Below are 22,043 nucleotides of genomic sequence, written 5' to 3'. Positions count from 1 at the left end.
TTTGATGTTGAATGATGATTACAATAAGGCTGATAATAACAATTATGATCAATAAGTATCTACGCGTACGCTGAAAAATATATAACTGTAAGCGATAAGATGGCGATTACTCCATTGGTGTTTTTATTAGCATTGTTAGATAAACCCACTCGATTTACCATATGACACGTAAACGGCATAATTTTTGTCAGTTTTGTTCGGACTGAATCTTGTCCGGTCCGTATCTTTACCATGCAATAACTTTTATCGGTTTATTGTTAATCCATATTATTCTGTGTTGCCAATGTATGGAAGAGCATTATGTCAGTGTAATGGTTCTTTCAACGGGTTCGGCATGTCGATATTTGGGTTTGGTCTTTTTAAATAAAGCTATAGGATTGCCATACAACACAATTCAAGAGTTAACCGCGATACAAAATTAAGTTGAAGGAAACTTACACAAGTAAAAAAACAAATACGTTGATGTGTTCTATGACTTTTTCAAATTGACGAAAGATGTTTTTATCAGTCTGAGAATTTAGTTCAAAATGCATTAAAGTTAGCACTCAAAGGAGAAACTCTAAAGTAGTAGGAAAAGATTGAATTAAGAATTTTGACGCTTTCCCAATAACAATGTATCGTGGCTGTCTGTCGATTGCTTATTTTTAAAAAAATATATATTTGTACTTCTTTTGTTACAAGGACCTGAATTTAAGTTACAATATGTTATTTGAAACAATATCACTAAGAAGCCACAACGCACTGTTGGTTGAATAGTTAGTAACATTTCTTTGGCAAAAACATATTCATATGTTGAACAAAAAATCCGTTTGAATGTTGAAGGATCTTAAACGAATATCCTTTAACACACCTAAACATATTTCAAAGAAATGTTTCATCTTTCCTAAAGAGAGTATCATAAAACAAAACGAAAAATTGAATTTTAAACATTTTTATGATTGGATTTTTTCCAAACCAATTTGTATTGATAACACTGAATCAAAGTAAAAATCTTCAATCTTATTATGCATTCCATTTTTTCGTATATCATATACAAAATATACCTATTTAATCTGAAGCTACTCAACATTCTTCTACTTACCAATCTGTCCTCCCAGTAGGTCTGAGAATGTGGTGTGGTATGTCCTCTGTTGGCTACTGCCCAATCAACGTATATAGTCTCCCCTGTTGTGAAGGACTGCTTAAATACGGATATGTTACTAACCACTAAATCGGGTGTCGGTGATAGTATAACTTCAATTGGTGTCTGTAATGCAAAAAATAACATACCAGATGTATAAAAGATACAAGGTGTTAAGATTGTTATTGTTATTAGTTTGGTTCGTCTGTTTTTCGAAAAGGTTGAGCTATTGCCATGGCCTTTGTTACAAAATGATCGCCGTGCCAAAACTAAAACCTTAACCAAATATAGTTAAAGAAATTTCACATGAAAAATAGCAATAAAGTTGCAAGTGTGTTAAGCAAGGCAAGCATACTGAATATAACAATTCATTTGTTATGTCCCTTAATCTTAATTTATCTATATTTAAACCTCAACTTTCATTCCTTAAATGAACTGCCTTTCGGCAATTGCGAATATTTTCTGATGAACGCAACATCTACGGATATGTTCGGATCGCGAATCATCGTATAACAATATACATGTACATGTTAATTGAAAAAAAGCTTATCTTGTTGCTGTGTGTATTGTGTCAGCAGGCCCCGAAAAACATAAATGAACATATTAGAAAGTGTTATTTATGATATGTTAAATATATTGTCATTCATGTTGAAGTGATTGATTTTCCCGCGTTACTGTGATGTAATTTGATAAATTGTTGCCGGATACGGTCGGGTTGTTCTATTAACAGAGTGGAGTAGAAATAACAAGGTTTTCTTAAATGAAATAAAGATATTTTTTTTAAACTTTTGAATGAAAATATGAACTTTTGGTGTAAATTTAAGTAATGAATTGCGTGATTGATGTGATTATCGGGTATATGAACGCAGTCGGACTGGTTAAAGTATGCGTGAAGTCCTGGACTCCACACACTTTAACCAGCCCTACTGCGTTCATAATGACATCAATCACGCAATTCATTCTTTAATTAAAAAATAAGCCAACATATCTTTAACATTATATAAGGTGTTTCATTGTGTTCTCAGTTTTACCAAAACATATAATTAACCTGTAGCATTTTAAAGTTGTTGCTGCCTCCTGCATATTCAAAAACTCTGTTTCCGTAATTAGTTTCCACGAACATCAAAAAGCTACCAAACGTAAATTCCGGTATAAGTAGAGAAGTATTGACCGAATATTTTTGGCCGACCTGAAGTACACCCGAGTGCCAGATTTCAACAAACGTATGCTCATTGTTTCCTGAAATATTAAATACAACAAACTTTAGAAAGATGAATGGTTTCATCGGTATGAATATTCTTTTATCAAAGACTAATACCTAACAAATTTAATCATTTGCATATACAAATGATAACAATTAGATATGTTTTATTCTTCAATTGCACAAACGTCTGAATATATAAACAAATGGAGCAAATATTTCAAAAGTATGGGAAGCTTCGTGTTATACCTTATTGTTGCTAGCACAAATTAAATTTAAAATGTCATTTTATATCTATAAGCATTTTCCATCGTCAGATAAAAATAAAATAAAATGTTAATGTTAATGTTATTCCAGTAGTTTGTAATACCTTTCGTCGCATTCAATTTCCAGTAAATCCTGTCTAACCAGTAATGCTCTTTCGTTGACCCTGTCCCTCTATTTTCAACCGTCCATGATAAGAAGATGCGTTGGCCTGAATGTTAAGGTCTAAGGTGTATTTTTAACGACATATATAAAAACCAATCAGTATAGTTATACAGTATCAAACGCTGAAAAAATATATAAAGAAAAAAAGGAGTTTCATAAGTATACAAACATTTACAAACATACCTGAAAACACATATGTATCAGATGTTGAAATATCCGTCACTTGCAAATCCGGGGGAGGAGTCAGTTCCACATTAATGTGCGTAGAACTTCTCTTCAAGTTATCATCCCACGCATATTCTTCAAATGATCTGCGATAATTTGTGTAAATGAAAATATACATCGGTCCGGTAGTAGTTTTGTCTAACAGAAACTGGGTGTTTGCCTCGTAAAAGTCACCCTTATAGAGGATATTCCATTGACGCACAGACGCAACAAGTTTGCTGTCTTTGAAATTACTGTCCCAAGATATATATACAGCGTCGTACCACGAAGCATATGAAGTGCTTTTCCCGGTATTTTGTACTTTCCAGTCAACAGAACACCATTCATCTGTATAACATGTTGGAGGGACTGTTATTTCCACAACTCCTAGTTCGATAAATGATTTTGTTCGAAACTGCCAAATTGGGCTGATGTAGGTATCGTTGTTTTTGTATCTAAATATGACGAACCAAGTATAGACGGAGTTTGGTTCAAGTGAATGGACATGAGTGTAAGTCAGGGATGTTGTTTGGAAAGGAATGTCCGGTTTGCTGGCTTTTCGCTTCCATATGTACACTTCATAGCTGACCGCGCTTGAAGAACCCTGCCAACGAAGCTCTGTGTCTAAATTTGTTCCGATGTACCCATCGAAAGGATTAATTGGTTTCTTTGCTTGGCGAATATACAACAGTTGAGACAAAATTATTACATTGTTGCATTCATCTGTTAGTGTCCATGTTCGGTTTATGACAGAATCACATACGTCAGAGGAATTATCCGCATATGTTGTAGAAACAGTTAAATTGCAAGGATGTTCAATGACAAACATAGAGGACAGTACTTGCGTAAGCTTTGCCACTGCCCCACACGCAACATACATTGACCTGGGGTATCTTAGCACTTTGATATGCTCTTGGGTTGTTATTGAAATGCTCTGAGTGACGTTAGCGCTATTTCCAGCAGCATCCATAGCAATCCATGCCCGTTTAAACGTGCATGAATTTCCTTCTAGTGAATCTGTGAAATGTAGACTTGGGGATTTGTCAATATCGTCAATGGCCGTCACATTACAAATATTTTCTGGTCTTTTGTCTGTTGAGCAGTTGATGGTCAAATGCTGACCTTTTGCACACAGCTGTATTTTTGGTGTATCGAAATCTAAACACAAAGATATGTAAAATAACATAAAACTTGCAAGCTCCATGACATATACGCTGCAGAATGTACGAACGCAATGGTTTCAAAGCATTTCAGAACCAGTATAAATTGCCGATATCCAATGAAATCATACCTGTTAACCAAATGAAAGAGCGGTTGTCCTTATTTCCAACGTCATCGGTTGCAATGACATTAAATGTGTACGACCTGTTTGAAGAAGTATTTGGAATTCTCCAGTTCAAGCTATTAACAGCACATGTCACATTTTCAGTCCTTGTTTCATCGGATATGTAGCATTCGGAACTGCATCTTTCATTGCAAGTCCATTTAAAATAAACTGTTTGGGCACTACTTGTATGTCGGGGTGTTTGTTTAAATGTTATCACAGGGGGTGTTGCGTCTGAAAACATATGTGATAAAGTGGTCATCTTACCATTGAACAATTTTTGCGCTAAAACAAAGGGTTATCTGGGGGGGGGGGTTACCATTTTGGATATAGCAACTGAACATTTTACTATTTCCGCCTATATTTTATCTATTTTTCGATCAAATAAACTATATTTCTAGAACGAATAAATGCAAAACATTGTTGTTTTCCTCATATCTTAGAATAGAATAGGATTGGATATGGTGTTGCAGTTTCTTAAAGGGTACTACTTTTATTTATTTTTGTATGTATACTTATTTTATATACATATTCATGTAATTAATTTGTTGTCATTGGTAACTGTTCCTTGTGTTGACTCCTTCTTGTATGGATATAGTATTCATGCACATCGGATAGGCAATTCCGGTGAATATGCCCGTGGAGGGAAGTCCGTCTTGCACCATCCCCATCCCCCAACCCCATCCCCCCTCCGAAAACAAAACAAACAAAACAATACCAGATTGGTGTCACGCGGAACAAGGCGCTACTTCTTTTTCCTCTTATTACGTAGTATATGAAAACTAATTTATGGCATTTCAATAGAAAACATCATCTTGAAGAAGCACTTTTTTAGACAAAAAAACGTTCACACATTTACGTAATGCAAGAAAACAGATGATATTATATTTCATGTCATTATCGAACATCCTACCCTCGGGCATGCTTTCTTCCTGGTAATTCGGCAAGCGGCGTTATTGGCTTTCACGAAAGTCTTTGGGCAGAATATTTGATCAGGACCAGAAGCACATAATATGAATAATTATTAATCAACTATTACGTATTTGGCGAGATACAGAGACAAATGTTGCACCAATACCAGACAACTGAAGACAATATATGCCAGAACTAGCTCAATATCGACCAAACTCGGCCAATATCAACAAAACTCGCCTAATATGAGTTTCCTCCGTTTTGATTGGCTACAAAACTCGCCTTATATAAGATTTGAGAAATGGGCCATTTTCATTGGCTGTCGAAACTCGCCTAATATGAGAAACATGCTGGAAATTATTTTTAAAGGTAGCCATTTTGTTTTCCGTTTTCCCACTGTTTTGACAATTTTGTGCTTCGTATAACTCTTTTTGGAATACTTGAACCTATTGAATGATTAAACTACTTTGTACGGTTTGATATTACAGTTGTATTTAACACGTTGGCGGATTTTACGACTATTATGATTGTGTACATTAACAAAATGGACGACAAAGGTGATACTGTAAGGTGAAACATTTGACGTGCAAACGATTAACGAAATTAAGACGAAAAGACATGCTTCCTTACAATGTACAGTGCTTAATCATAAATATATGCAATGTCACTTTAAGGATGCATGTCAAAATCAGCAAAGTCAAAACACCATGAATGGATGAGGAATAAAGACGGCTTCAGTGTGAACTAAAGGTAAGTTATAAAAATGTTTTTAACCAAAATGGTAATAGTTAATTAATAAAATACTTATTAATTAGGTGATTTCATATTGGCCAAGTTATTTGTCCTCGGTCAGCTGTATTTGCCTTCGCCCTTTCGGGCTCAGGCAAATACAGCTAACCTCGGACAAATAACTAGGCCAATATGAAATCACCTAATTAATAACATTATAGTATTCACGCCAGTGTTTTTTTTATATTAAGTATATATGTTATGTATTTAAGCTCGCTTGCGACAAAAGCTGACAGTGTATAGAATCACGCTCCATTTCCTGGGTAGAAACCAGTATTCGTGTCCATTTTGAGAGGCCATAAGACGGTTCATGTACCCTTGGTTGGGATCGAACCCACAACCCCTTGTGCGATATTTATTTTGGTATTTCAAGGTAATTGATTAATACTTTATGTTAATCACTTAGTGCTGTGATTGGGGGCGTTGATAGTGTGTTTTTACTTACCGTTACTTGCAATGGACAGTCTCATTTTAAACCGATAATCTTATATTTACACTTCCCGAAATGCAATTAATGCCATAAAACTATAGTTACTTATATAAAACTCATTACCTACTGTCCATGAATGAGAAACAGTCGCAGTATTGTTTTCAAGGTCGGTTGCGTAGATTCTAAGTGTATGAATGCCTTCATGCAACTCAGGTTCTATCAATGGAGTGTCGCATTTATGTTCTCTATATACAACATGACTTCCAGCAAATAATGTGCATTCGTATGAAGCGTTTTCATTGGACATCCATGCTATTTCAGTAGTTGCATTGGTTAATCTCGGTGGGGATGTAAATGTTATAACCGGAGGCGTTATATCCTCTGAAATATCAATATAGGTACAAATGTGAATGCCCTTAGGTAAAATAATAAAAGAGCAAAGAAAGAGATAAATGCAGATCCCTTAGGTTCCCTTAGGCTCTATTTTGCACACAGATCAAAAGAACAAAAAGTGCCAATCATAAACAATACTGCTGTAGTCAGGAGAATTATGAAAGTATGCTGCATTTCTGGTGATATGTATATGAGCATAGGTTAAATATACATCTTACTAATTCTAAATGCCCAGAAAGTGGCGTTTGTTACTGGAATGGATTCGGCTTTGCAGTACTGTGTTCCGCGAACAATACCTTTACGGAGAAAAGCAAAAAAATGTTATAAATAGAACAATATCATGTAGAACAAGTAATTTGTTTCTTCAGGACATTCTTAAATATTAGTATTGAAAATTATGTTGTCATGTGTACCTTAGTATGGAATGAAATACGCTTAATCCAAACATAACACGTATTATATGTAATATATATATCCATGGCAAGGTTTTACTCATAAATCAAACTGATTTATAAAGAATGTGCTTTATAAAAGCCATTTGTAGTACAAACAAAAACAATAACACCATCATTTACCTAGATCAAATGAGAAGTAATAGTGTTCTTTCTCGATTAAAGATGACATTGTTCGAAATGTGATTAAATTTCCTTCCTTTTTCGTAACACCATCTGAAGAAACTTTCTCCACCAGAGTTCCATTTTGAAAATGCAAGGTAATATAGCGATGGTACGGTGTGATCTCGAACTAAATTATAAGCAAGTCCATGATATTGTATCACCAAATATTGTTTTGACTGTCAACACTAAAAGTATACTACCAGTAACAATTACAATTGTAAATTCTACAATTATAATAAAATGAAAATGTTAGGATAAGCCTGGTTGTCATGATTCAACTCAATCATTTTGTATAAGACAAAATAGACAACATCCTCGATCGCTAAAACACCAGAGGAATAATTCGTGTGTGTAATCGTTTTATTAAGGGAAACTTACGCAAACTGTAAGTCGGAAGTAACATTTGTTGTTTTTGTAACACATGACAATGAAACAAAGCACGGTTATAACCTATCATACCATGGGCTACTTTCCATCTTTGTAGGTTTTAAAGCAGAATGAATTGTGATTTAAATTTGTTGAACATACTGGATCTACATGACCTACATTTTCTTTACATTTACTACATTGCTTGTACCCTTAGACATTAAGTGAAAACATATTGGTTACTTGAACCAATTCCATTTTTCTTATGAAAAATGTCACTATTTTCTAATGCTGTTAAATGATTTCTATACAAGTGGAACTATCATCCCATATATGGCGTTCGAGGTCGTGAAACGCGGTACGGTGACTTCCTACCTGACGTCAAACCTTCTAGTTTGGGAAATGTATCAATACCTCTCCATCGAAATCGGAGCACTTCGGGAATTTTCCTTCGAAAATAACCTCGGATGAATACCGGAGCATTAGTAAAAGTAGTTCGTACAATTAATAATTATGATATTACGTAATAGTAGTGTTTTAACGTGTAATTTGTATTAATTAGTTCAAATTAGTGTATCATTGCATAAATAATTCAGATTCGTAAGAGTAAAGTACTTAGGCTTAACTGCTTAAATGAAATTACTTCGCGATGTACTTGCAGCGTTGTTAAATGTAAAGAATTCTGACATCGTAAACCGTCTATATGCATGCGAGGTTGTCTTCGATAACAAAATAGCCGAGATGCTCCGATTGCTTTCTATCGGTGCAAAATTACAATTGCAACATGCTTTTTTTACTGATTCACAAGCATGTTTGCTAAGAGTTTTGCACACAGAAGTATTTTAAACTTTTTTCAATAACTAGTGTCACTGATTACGAACCCGATAAATCGACTTTGGCCCCTCAAATATCGCTATCAAGTATACGTGACATACAGCCTATCTATGAGACTGTCCTAATTCGTTGTAAACACCGTCCGTACTGTCGTTAAGATTATCCGGGGTATTGGGGCAATAATTTTGCTTTCTTTAATAATTGTTAAAGATGTATTAGCACCATAATTATGAAAGTTAGGTTAGGCACCATATTGTGAAGTTTATACATGTACGCGAATGAAAGAAAACCCTGACCTCGTTCTGAACACCTATTTCCCATATTCGGTTAGAGGGCAAAACCGTCCCTCTCGGCGTCTGTGTTCCGTCTTTGAATGTTGGCGAGGATACTGAAAAAGTCAGTTAAGTAGTAGTTGAGTAATAAACTCATTTGATCTCTTTGTATTGATACTAAATAAAAGTTCAAAGTTATTGGCCGTATGGGCTTACGTCATGATTTTAAGTAAGTCGGAATGTTGAGGAAAATATGCAAATTGTGTATATCATATCAATTTGACTCACATGCAATACATGAAAGGCAGTTTACGTTACAAACCTCCAGCTAGAAGTGTGTACGTCCTCCGTTCGCTCTCATACCTGTGAGCACATCAAACAGCATCCGGATTAAGTTTGCAAATCCGGAATTTTTGCAAACTTATTTTTTTTATTTTTCACCCAATGTTTTTTATTTTTGTATTTTTAAAATGTGTAAGGTAATACTAATAAGAGATATTTTTTGTTTCCTGAAATTTAATTTAGAAATATGTTTTTTTGGCATTTAAAGTCAACTTTTCCAATGGGAGTCCCATTGGAAAATGGCCTTCCCATTGGAAAAATGGTTTTTCCAATTGGAAAATCAGCCCAACATTTTTTGTTGGGAAATTCTCCCACATTTTCAAAAAAGGAATTAGTGATTAATAACAATCATTATCATTAATGGTTATAATGTTGTCTAGAAAAAGTGCGTTTATAGTACTTTTTATCATTTTTTGTAAAAAAAAATCCCGTCGACCATTTTTTCCAATTGGATATTTCCCACAATTCAATATGGGAAAAGTCAGGAAATTGGAAAACTCCAATTGGAACATTGTCCCATTGGAATCTTCCAATTGGTAACATTGGCAATGGGCTTAATCCAATTGGAGGTTCTGGCAATAAATTTTAATGGGAAAATATTTCAACTTTCCTAAATCTCTTAAAAGAACACCTATTTATTTATTTAGGAATATATTTGAAGTTTTGTTTTATTGTTTACCTGTGTCCTGACATTGTATCCATCCAATTCCAAGCTAATACTTCTGTGCTGATATCTTAGCGATAAGATTTAAGCATCTTTTAATGAATTTGAATGCAATAAATCATATCAAAAATTACCTGAAGTATTCTTACTCAACCAGTGACACAAATTCCATTTTTTTAAATATCTTTACACTAGTTTCATCTCCTCAGACGCCATTTTTAATCGATTAAGTTGTGGTTACAAACGACTAAGAACTTATTCATTTTTTCAAAGCTATACTAACCTTTACGCTTGAAAATGTTATTTCGGTTGTCAGTACCTTTACACAGAAAATGTACCATTTTCTTGATTTTTAATGAAGATGTAATTAATTGATGGAAATCCATATGAAATGTTTTACCTAAGATAATAGTTTAATTCATACACACTGTTCTGCAGGGGAGCAGGACCTTTCAACCCCAAGAGGCTTTTTAACCCTTCTAAAAAAGAACACTTTTCAGTTTTCAACCCTTAGACTTTTAAACCCCTATTTCAAAGACTTTTCAACCCCTACCTGTTTGGACTTTTTAACTCCTATAACAAAGACTTTTCAACCCCTAGTTGAATTATTTTAATAACCTTATTAAAGACTTTTTAACTCCTAAACCAAAGACTTTCCAACCCCTATTATTTGGTTTTGAGCTGGTCCAAGCTAAACACCATTAAAAGGCATTTTAGAATGTTAACATGCATCATGTGCCAATGCCTTCCTCAAACAGTAATACTAGTATATGTTTAAGAAAAAAATATCGAACTGTACAAAAATGTAAGGCTGGTGAATTTTGCATTACAAAATAAACGCTATTGGTAATTAATGCCATGTTGTCACTTTACTACATACCCGGTAGTAGTATATAAGCCAGTCATCCTACAAGATAGCAGTGGAGCAAAAATACACATATGATGATTACTTGTAAATCATCTTGTATGTGTGGAAAAAATGAACTTGTTATCTAGCTGATTGTAAAAACACTTTGTCATTCTTAAAGGGACTCGTACCTCATTGGCACCAAATAATCATTTTCCAGGTAATGTGTCTGAAATAATTAGTTCACTCTTTGATACTGAAATTGCAGAACAAAATACAATGAAAGTATGAAAATAAAGTCTTGTTTTAATCAGGGGTGAACCTACGCTTTTTACGTCATGGACAAATAAATAGCATAACCACTCAGCAAAAGGGACTCATACATAATTTATGGATATTTTGATCATGCATACCTTGGAAGCAACATCTTTTATTTCGTATTTAAAACAAATTTGCTAAAGAACCACATTTTACAAACTACGAGCTATAATTTATACAATAAACTCATACCTGGTTGAGCATTTTTGATGTAGAAATGAGGCACCCAAAATGCCAACAAGTACATATGCATGCATAAATATTGAAGCAATGGTTAACATCGTCGCTTAAGTATATCCCTCACGCATCAAAATTAATTTTGCAATTGCACTAGTGGCCAGAAGGAGGGGGGGGGGGGGGCCCCCCCCCCCCCCAACCACAACGTACCGATGTCGTCCAAGTTAACTTTTCGTTACGAGGCAGGGGATACAGGGTAATCCAGAAGAACTGGAAAAAAGGGTTGTGAAATTGCGTAAATTTGTTTATTTTTTGTTTAGTGACACTGTTATTCAAAATCAATACATACACATATATAACAAACATCAATTGTGACTGATAAACCTTTAACTACATACTAAATAATGCATTTATTGAAAATATTTATTACTGATAACAAGATTGTAACCGTGTTTTTAATAGCAGAAAGCGCAAAAAATATTAAATGATTGGTAAATGCTAAAAGATTTATTGTGGTCTACTATAGTCTCATAAGGTAGAAATACGGTGTGTTATGCTCATTTCTTTCAAATTTAACTCGATATCCTTCATAAGAACCATTGTTTTCGACATTTATTCATTCTTTTAGGAATATTGAAACAACATTATTAATTGTGGTAAACCTTATCTGGCAGTACTTAAGAGTGCATCTTTGACTTTATTACTCGAGTGAATGCACCTTCAAACCGGTTTAACACAAACATGTCACAGTAATCAATACCATCTGTGTTAAGATGTCGGGAATGTGTTAGACGAATGATTTTGTTTTATGGAGCTTTGAAGAGCGATGAATGGCACTAAAGTGGTGCCAAATGGATATCTCAAACACCCATTGGTAAGTCATTTATTTTTTCCATTTAATTTTTGTCTTGATTTTTGAATATATAAACAGTCAATAAGTAGGACATCTCGTTAAGAACGTTCACTTGAAACAGTCCTCTTCTTATCCACACTTCGACAGGGAGTGGGGCTACTCTGCCTAAATAGCCGTCAACTAACCCCCCCCCCCCCCCCGTCCGGGGGTATACTGGGAATAGTCGGGAAATGGGCCGTGTTTTTACTTTCTATGTGGCCACGCAGGGCCGGGTGACCGCAGTGGTTTTGTCTTTGAGCCAAATTTAGCCGAGATTGGGCCTTATATAGAGTCTCTGGTGTGCAGGGGCATTTGGCCGGGGTTTTACCATCAGTTCGTTCCCGCAGGGGAGGGGATTAGACCCAGGGTTGGCTGGACCGAAAGTCAAAGTCCCCGCTATTCCCTGGACCTGGGGGCGCCAGGGTTACAATTGACTGGTGCACAACATATAAGATATTTATAAAATAAATAAAAGTACAGTTAATCAATATATTTTAATTTTAATGTGGTAAATTAACAAAGAATTAGATAGATGCTTTATGCAAAATCTCACAAAGATGTACTAAAGAGTTCAGGTTTGCTAGTTTGTAAAAATATTTCATGGAATCATGGTAAATTGTTATATTATATGTCCAATGACAGCCCATATATTTTTTAACTACTTGAACCTTTCTTGTTATAATTCTTATTATTTTTTTTTTAGTTGATGTGTGATGCTGATAATACAGAGACAGCTAGAGTGACAGAGTTTGATGAATAAACTTAAATTAAAAAACAGTGAGTACAATAATCTATTTTAACATGTCTTGTGTGTAAAGTGTGATTCCGAAGCAGTAAATATATATATATATGTATCTTTAAGTTTTGAATCACAAATTTAGATCAAAGATCTATTATCACACAAAACTTAAAGGATATATATGAAAAGTCATGTGAATTGTGCAAGTCATATAATATAAAATTTATATTGATCAAGTCAAGCCATGCCATGTAAAAAAAACTGACATCATATCAAAGATTGTATGAATCATTCTCAGAGCTATTGAAAATATTTAATTGGTTGTAAGCGGACCATGCATGGTAATTTTGAGTAACCCCACCAGCCAATACAATATGGCTAAAAAGGCTTTGATAATATTTTTTATCTAATGTTTATCTTTCCTAAAATATTTATATTTATAAATCTATTTACCAGTATAAATCTGTATTTATTTATTTATTAATGCATTTATTTGCTCACTAATATATACAATACACTTATCGTTGTATATTGTCTAGCTAATACATGTATACAAATATGCATAATATGCATAATTATGGGGGGGGGTCATAATTACCTATGGTGTACTGTCTTGTTCTTACAAAGATATGATTTTGACTAAAATCCTTACTGAAAAAGCAGTGCAGACTGGCCTGTTTAAATAATTAATTAAATCTTAATGGGTTTAAATGTATTTTATTTTATTTTTAAAGATATTTTAGAGTTTAAAAGGAAGAGAGTCTGTTTTAAAGACTAAATAATTATATAGTCAGGATAAAAAATAATTATTTTTTAAAATCAAGTTCAAATAATTTTCCATTATTTGGCAAATGGAAAAAAGCTTTATATATTAAGAATGTTTTACTCGATAGAAAGTAGGCCCAGTATCTTTTGCATTGCAACACTAAGAAAGTAAATATTTATTTTTTGTCTTTTACCAATTCCATCAAAGTCTGTGAGTGGCTCATGATGCTTAGGCCTGCCAATTTAATGGTTTTCGAAATCATAAATTGAGACAACTTATAACTTTTGTATAAAATCTTCAAAGCTTTCAATAACTTAACATGTCATCCACCTTATTGTCTCAATTTTAAAATAGTTTCACTCAACAACTTACTTATTAATCAGGATAATAATTTGATAATGACTATCACTATCATTCTGTAAGATAATGTACTGGTACATAAATTTAATCCCCAATATATCAGATGAGTGTGATAGTATATGCTCTTAATAGTTGTAGCCCGGAATTATACTTAGGAAACAATAGAGTCATTGGACTGTTACACGAATTTCAATAGCTGGAAATTCGCCTTTTATTTGTACCAGCATGGGAAAACCCTGTTATGTTAATACATATAGCCCGGAAGTAACAAATAAAAGGTGAATTTCGAGCTATTGAAATTCATGCAACAGTCCAATGACTCTATTGTTTCCGAAGTAATGTGTGTATATTACAACGGTTTAATTTTGTTTGTACTGGAGGATTAGGTCGGAAAAACCAGAATAGCTATAATTCCGGGCTACAACTATTCTGGGCTATATGTATTAATATATATATATATATATATATATATATATATATATAAATGCATGAAATCAATGTGGGATTTTCATTAAGTTTTGGTTAAACCATCTTTGTAACAAATTACAGTTACTTCCAAATTACATCTTATTCTACATAATACAAACTGGAGGACAGTTCTTTTTATTTGGTAATGTTAAGAGACTTGAAGACAAAAAAAAATGTTTAAATTCAGAAAACCTTACACAAAGTAGAAACCTTCTATTAATGTCATTATCTAGAAAAAATGAACATGCCTTTTAGCAATTGTATCAATCTGTGAAAATCTACATTTTGCCTTCGACATGTTATACAATTTAAGGATATTTACATGGAAATTAAGTTCAATTCTAAATTGACAGTCATGTATTTCTTCCAAAATTTTCATAGTATAAGGAACATGAACTTTTTATGAATTTAAGTGCATAACTGCAGATAATGATCATTATCTTAAATCAATTACAAGCCAATTCATAGTCATGCATATAGCCCCCTTTTCAAAATATGATAGTGATTGTCTCAAATGACCAGTCTTTCTCTGTGGTGGGGGCTGTCAGTCATAAGGAAACCTTTAAAAGGCATATTCATTCAGCCAATCAGATGTCAGGTTCAGTGAAAGGGGCGATGCCAGGTCAAGTAAAAGGGGTGGAGCTAAAATAAATACTGACATCCAATGAAGATAGATCCCCCCTTTGGCCTCACAAATATGTTTCAGTCACACTAGGGGGTGTGACAGGGTCAAGCCATAATGGAGCCATAGACAAGCAGACTTTTATTAACCCAACAACAACAACAGGTGTTATTCTTACCAACTGAGGAAAAAACTTTAGAGGTTTTATTATTGCTCATTTTTTTATACAAATTAAATATATAACAATGACAAATATAAAATATGATAATTCAAGCATAATATTGACACCAAACATGACACATCTTGCAAATGGTCTTGAATAAAATTCCTACACTTTTTATAATGATAATACATGGGACCAATATCAAAACCATTCTCCTGTTAAATAGGACAATGGATTTGATATTGGTAATTCGCAGACAATACAATGTAATTAAGTAAAAAAATACACAGTATGCACATCTGGCTTCAAACAAAAATTGTTGCTTAGGCCAAAAAAAAGTATTCATAGTTTCCATTTAAATATCAAAAAGGTAGGCATACGGTAACTGTTGTTTTTTTAGGACCATGTTTCTTTGGCAAACTGACCTATATCAGGGAATTATTAAGGTCTTTACTAAAAAAGCACATATTGATCAAAACACCAAAAACAAAAAAAGATCAGAAGGATAAAAATAGGGTCAGTTGGGCGGAAACAAAGATTTTTGAATCCTTATTTTGTCAATGATGTCATGTCAGTGATCAAAATGATAACACAATTTAAGCCCTGCATTCTGGAATGTGGGGCTAAATTCTTGATTGTGTTATAGTAGGGCCAAAAATAAAATGATTTGGTTAGGGTTACATCCTTTTTAAAAACAGAAAGAGTAAAAAGTATAAAGGATTACATTTTTAAAATACATAATATATATGCGTTTTCACTTTAAAATACATGCATTGTTACAGTCTTGTTTTCAGTAAGTAACTTTTCCTTAAATGCATTCTTTGAAAAGTAATTTAAGGTTTATTATTCAAAATATATGTTAGTCAACTTGTGTATGTATTGATTTCCAACTTTTTTATTTTTTGTTTAAACTTTATGTATTAGAATTTCTTTGCGTAAATACCTGCTTATGTGATAAAAGACTGCTGACTAAAGATTAGATTTCAGATTTTGATATTTCCATTCCAAATTTAATGTTTTACAGCTTAAACTGCTACTAACAGTTTAAGAAAAATGCATAAAACATCAATTTTGGATGGAAGTATGAAAAGCTGCAATCTGATATTTTGTCAGCAGTCTTTTATCGCTGGTTTGCAGATATTTACGCAAAAATTCGCTTGTTCGAAGACAAATTTTTAAAAAAAAGTTGTCAAAACGTTCAATCTGTGAGGTTGCAGCTTTAATATAAGACTAACGTAAATATTAAAAACACATGAGGCCCCTTTAATATTAACATGTCAATATCAAAAAGAAGATGAAAACTGAAAACTATGAGAAAGTGTTTTTATAATTAAAAATAAATTGCTTAAAGCAAATATCTGAAATTAATAATTGTCATGCAAAGCAGCCTGTAATGAATATGAATATTAGATTTTGGCCTTGAACACCTTTTTAAGAAGAGTGTTTTGAAGTAAGGATTATTATAATGCTGAACTTAATATTGTACTGTAGCTTTGTAGCAAATCCTTATGATTAAAGTCACTGTGTCTTCCTTATGCTGTGATAAAGATCTCCATAGTAACATTTCTAAACCTAATAAATTAAGTGAAAAAGTGTGTTTATTGGGGGTAATAAAACACATCTTGATAATGGCCAATTAGTTTTAATCTTTCAAGTGTTGGTAGGATGGGAGGGGGGGGGGTCTTAACTTTTTGAACTGCCAATATTTTCCTGGTTATTTTGTCCACCATGTCAAAATGATCTGGGTTGTTTTGTCAACCCTGTCTCAGTGTTCTGCCAAGGATGCGCCCTTGCGCCATTGGCGCAGAAAAAATCGTGATGGCGCAACGAAATACCTGTAGACGGGCCGATTGGCGCACCCGTTTTTCGAAAAGCCGTTTTTACTTAATCGAATTTTTAAGAGCCGTTTAGACTTAATCAATTTCTTTTTCTGATGAAACATTAAATATGAAATTTCAAAATAACAGTAAACCCCAACTGCCAATGTATTCATTCGATAACAACGATTTTCATTGGTCCGTTTACGTGTAACTATCCAACCGCGAGGGGTAGTATAATTTTTTTTACCAAATTCAATGTCATCATCATGGCTGAGAAAAAGAAAACAACTCAAATTGGAGGGGGGAGATATAAACAAATTCAATTTCAATGAGGCCCTGGTGCATTAAAGGAATGCAAAACAGAGGAAAATGTTCCTGGGTGGAATTCCGCGTATCTAATGGCCCCAAGGACCCCCCCCCCCCCCAAAAAAAAAAAAAAAAAAAAAAAAAAAGAAATAAATAAAAAAACAAGATTTTTTAATTTTTTTAGTTGATTTAAAAGATACTAGTGTGCTTTTGGGCCAGTTTTTCTTCTACGGCAGTGTGCTTTTGACCCCAAAAGTTCCCCAATGACCGAAATGGTTTCAGCCCTCCAGCTGCCAGGTCAATCACATCCCTGATAAAGCATAACAACACATTGACACATGAAACTGTTTATTAACATATATCATTGTGTCTCATTTGTGCCAAGTTTAAAGTTTTTCTAAATGTTGAATGGATCTGTCCAATACTTGAGAATACTGATGTCATGTGGATGTTACACCATGTATATAATGGGTAAATAAAACACTCATTTAAAAGTTTTCATTTTTCCACTGGAAAAGGTCATGGCCCTTCACTTTTGTAAATGGCCCCTAATTTTCATGACTGCTGGGCCATTCGGCCCCATCTTTTTCAATCCTTGGCAGAACACTGCTGTCTAAATGGGTTGGACGTGTTTTGTCCCCTTAGTCAAAAATGACATGGGATGTTTTGTCCTACATTTTTATAAAGGAGTTCAGAATAAATAACACATTAGTTTTCGTGCTTATATAAAATAAATGCAAATGACTTTCATTATAAGTTTAAAAAATACTCTTAACGCTGCATTCTCACAGATTTACCATTTTTACAACTTTTTTATTTTTGTCTTGGAAAGAGCAATCCAAGAGCAAATTTTTGCGTAAATATCTGCAACCCATTGATGTAAGATTGTTGATAAAAAAACAGATCTTAGATTTTCATATTTTCGAAAATGTTTTAGAGCTTAAACCCTTACTAACGGTTTAAGAAAAATGCATAAAACATCATTTTATGAACTTAAATATAAAGATCCGCGATCTAATTTTTTGTCAGCAGTCTTATTAACTGGTTTCCATGGATTGTAGCAAAAATTGGCTTGTTCCAAGACAAAAATTAAAAAGTTGTCGAAATGTTTAATCTGTGATAGTGCAGCTTTAAATTATGGTAGCTTTTCAGTCATTTGCCTATATATGTCTATTTGATTCAGTAAATACTTCATATAAAGCTAGGCTTATTAGGATATGCTTATTTTTCATTGGGTTCTATTTTTAGCACATAACAGCTTCATTACAAGAATATATTAATTATTATTAAAGCTGCATGCACACTCACAAATTTACCGTTTTTACAACTTTTTTTTATTTTTTTTGTCTTGGGAAGTGCAAATTTTTGGGTTTAATAGTATCTGCAAACCAATGATAAAAGACTGCTGACATAGATCATATCGCAAATTTGCATATTTTCGTTTGAAAGCCAATGTTTTGTGGGTTAAACTATTACTAACAGTTAAAGAAAAATGCATGATCTAATTTTTTGTCAGCAGTTTTATATCACTGGTTTTCATGGATTCTTGAAAAAAAAAATACTTCCTCTGTTGGCCAATTGAGAACAAAATCAAGAGGTTTTGGGTTTTGCTGTTTATACGTTCTGGAATTTTTCAAAAGCATTTATTTATAGGACTTATGAATTTTATGTACAGCATTCTGTATATTGTCAAGTGTCCTTTTTTTAAATTATATACAACATGTATAAATTTAATGTTTCAGGAAATAACCACCATCTCTCTCAGAGGTCATCTTTCTCATTAGTGTGGGGAAACCTCAAAGGGAATCAGGAAAACCTTCATCAACCTCTTTGTGCCCAGTGGCTTGTGCAACAGTGTTTCAGAAGTATAAATACCTTTTTAATTTGTGTATATCAATTGTATAATGACTTGTTTTTATATATTAAATATATATATATGATTTATTATATATATATAGATGGTTAATCTTATGACTTCCTGATAGTATTTAAGTTGTGAAATATTAAATAATCTAATCATAAAAAATGCTTGGAAATGACAATAAAAAAAAGATATTTGTCGAATAGGAAGTTTCACCTGTCCTGTTTATATTACAAATCATTTTAAATCAGACAGAAAATTCAAAATACTTGTTGTATCTCACTGTTTATTTGTCTTCACATTTTGTATTGTCACATCAAGCCTGTTTGAACATCCTAGAGAAGATAAGTGTATAGAAACGGATATGATATAATAAATATGCATATAAATGTGCTTGGGATTATTTTCAGATTATCATTAAAATGGGGATAATGGATGACTGGCCACACATATGGGGCTATGGACAAGCTTCAGAGCAGGCTGCCAGGTGGTGGTGTTAGTAGTTTATACTCCGGGTCCCGGCGTGAGCAAATTGAAGGGTCCCAGAGTGACAGTTCAACCACCGCACACCTATCCTGGGCAGAACCAGTACTAGGTGCCTTCACCTCTGCAAGGAACTGACAACTTCTGTACATGCCAGGTGCAGTGGTACAGTGCGAATGGTCGTAGAAAGGATTTCATAACCAATCACAACAGAGGTGACCTGGTCCGCCCGGGAATCGAACCCGGGTTGTCCAATTCAGAGTCCAACGCTCTTCCGATTGAGCTGACTGGGCGGACATATTAGCTACATTATATGACAAGCCATCTATGCTGGACATTCTTCACAATAAAATGTGATGTCACAGGAGCTGTCTATCTCAACAGCTCACACTGTCCATATTTGACTAAAGGAATGAATGAAGTCACTGCAGAAGTTAGATTGAGGAATGTCCATGTCACTTCCCATCATTTGGAAGGAGTTGGATAAAAAAAAGTGTGGCCTATGTATTGAAACAGGTCCGATTTCCAGTTACGGACTTGATTTGTCTGATTACATTTTTGACCAACATGATGGTCTAAAAGAACACTTACTGGTAACTGGTAAAATCATGGCCCAGTTGTTCCAAGAGGCAGGCGAGTGGGAATTTACTAGACTCCATTTCTTTATGGGTTGATCTGTGGTTCCAGTTCAGTTAAAGTACTGATGGAACACCAAGTGTTTGCCATAATACAGCAACATTTGATTTGTAACTATGTATTTGTTTGAATTGTTGAAACAGTACTGTTTACTAAATAATGTGTATGTATATGAAGAATAATATTATAAATAATTTGTAAGAACCTTTTGATATTAAGTAAAATGTCGATAAGTCTAAATATGTATTTGCGAATCATTTTTGTATATCTGTTAAGATTACATTGCCTATATTCCTCAATTTATATTTTTCTTTTAGCCAGTCAATAACTTTTCTTAAGTTCTATCTTCAAAATTGTCGGGACAGAGATTATAGCCCTTAATTAACCCAAATATGTAACATTCAATGCAAAATTTCTAATTGGCTGCATTTAGGCAGTTCAGATGCAGGAACAAACATCACTTGGGTCCTTAATAATATCTTTCCATCTGACATTGAAGATCCAATAAAAGGAATTTGTCATGTGACTGTTTATTAACTCTCAATTTATTGAAAGTGAAATTACTTACATGATTTGTAAGAACTAAATTATAATGATATCAAATGATTGTTTAAATTAAATAAAATAAATGATTACATACATAAACTATTTTTATTTCTTGTTTGTCAATATGAAGAGTAATGCAATGGCTTTTGAATTTCATAAAAAAGGATGGAAAAATGTATGTTTATTGTTTAAGCAATTAATTAAGTAATAAAAGTATTTTTATTTTTTTTTCAAATTGTGCTATCTTATAATACAGATCGTTATTTGTTTAGTTTTGGTACAAATGAAGTATATAAGGTATGTCTAATGTTACAAATAGCAAAAATTCAAATGCAAATCATGGTGACTTGACTAAATGTGAATGCTAATTGAATCAAAATAGTTAATAAATAATAATGTTCATTTGAAACAATTGAGAGTATAAGTTTGGTTTGTGTATGCCATATATTCCCGGGGGGGGGGGGGGGGGGGGGGGGGAGGGGGGGGGGAATGAAAAAATGAAAAGTATATTACTATGCGCAGTGCTATAATAATTAATAAGTAAATGTTTTTAGCTCACCTGTCACATAGTGACAAGGTGAGCTTTTGTGATCACAATTTGTCCGGCGTCCGTCTGTTGTCCGTCCGTCAGTCCGTAAACTTATACTTTAAACGACATCTCCTCATAAACCGCTTAGCCAATTTCTTCCAAACTTTACAGGAATGTTTCTTGGGTGGTCCCCTTTGAAAAATGTTCAAAGAATTGAATTCCATGCAGAACTCTGGTTGCCATGGCAACGGAAAGGAAAAACTTTAAAAATCTTATTTTTCAAAACCACAAGGCCTAGAGCCTTAATATTTGGTATATAGCATCATCTAGTGGTCCTCTACCAAAATTGTTAAAAATATCCCCCTGGGGTCAAAAATGGCCCTGCCCCGGGGGTCACTTGTTTTACATAGACTTATATAGGGAAAACTTTAAAAATCTTCTTCTCAAAAACCACAAGGCCTAGAACCTTGAAAATTGGTATGTGTCATCATGTAGTGGTCCTCTACAAAATTTGTTCAAATTATTCTCCTGGGGTCAAAAATGGCCCCGCCCCAGGGGTCACTAGTTTCATTACATAGTGTTATATAGTAAATCTTTAAAAATCTTCTCCGAA

At 33.6% G+C, this 22,043-nt stretch overlaps 1 protein-coding gene across 3 annotated transcripts in view; it reads right to left on the bottom strand.

The window, feature by feature from the left end:
- LOC128242673 (uncharacterized) overlaps positions 1–22,043 on the bottom strand; it is a 51,149-nt gene that overhangs the window by 16,796 nt on the left and 12,310 nt on the right. For all 3 annotated transcript variants that reach the window (XM_052959915.1, XM_052959918.1, XM_052959917.1), the window contains exons 8-17: positions 9,214–9,254; positions 8,916–9,007; positions 7,378–7,546; positions 7,021–7,098; positions 6,533–6,790; positions 4,246–4,512; positions 2,934–4,112; positions 2,692–2,796; positions 2,169–2,359; positions 1,082–1,246 (exon numbers count right to left, since the gene is read on the bottom strand). In XM_052959915.1, coding sequence (XP_052815875.1) covers positions 1,082–1,246; positions 2,169–2,359; positions 2,692–2,796; positions 2,934–4,112; positions 4,246–4,512; positions 6,533–6,790; positions 7,021–7,098; positions 7,378–7,546; positions 8,916–9,007; positions 9,214–9,254 — 2,545 coding nt within the window. The remainder of the gene's footprint in view (positions 1–1,081; positions 1,247–2,168; positions 2,360–2,691; positions 2,797–2,933; positions 4,113–4,245; positions 4,513–6,532; positions 6,791–7,020; positions 7,099–7,377; positions 7,547–8,915; positions 9,008–9,213; positions 9,255–22,043) is intronic.

Source organism: Mya arenaria, chromosome 8 (genome assembly GCF_026914265.1).
Source record: "Mya arenaria isolate MELC-2E11 chromosome 8, ASM2691426v1".
NCBI classification, from domain to species: Eukaryota; Metazoa; Mollusca; class Bivalvia; order Myida; family Myidae; genus Mya; species Mya arenaria.
The sequence above is the reverse complement of the archived record's forward strand: the minus strand, read 5'-3'. Positions and strand labels throughout refer to the sequence as shown.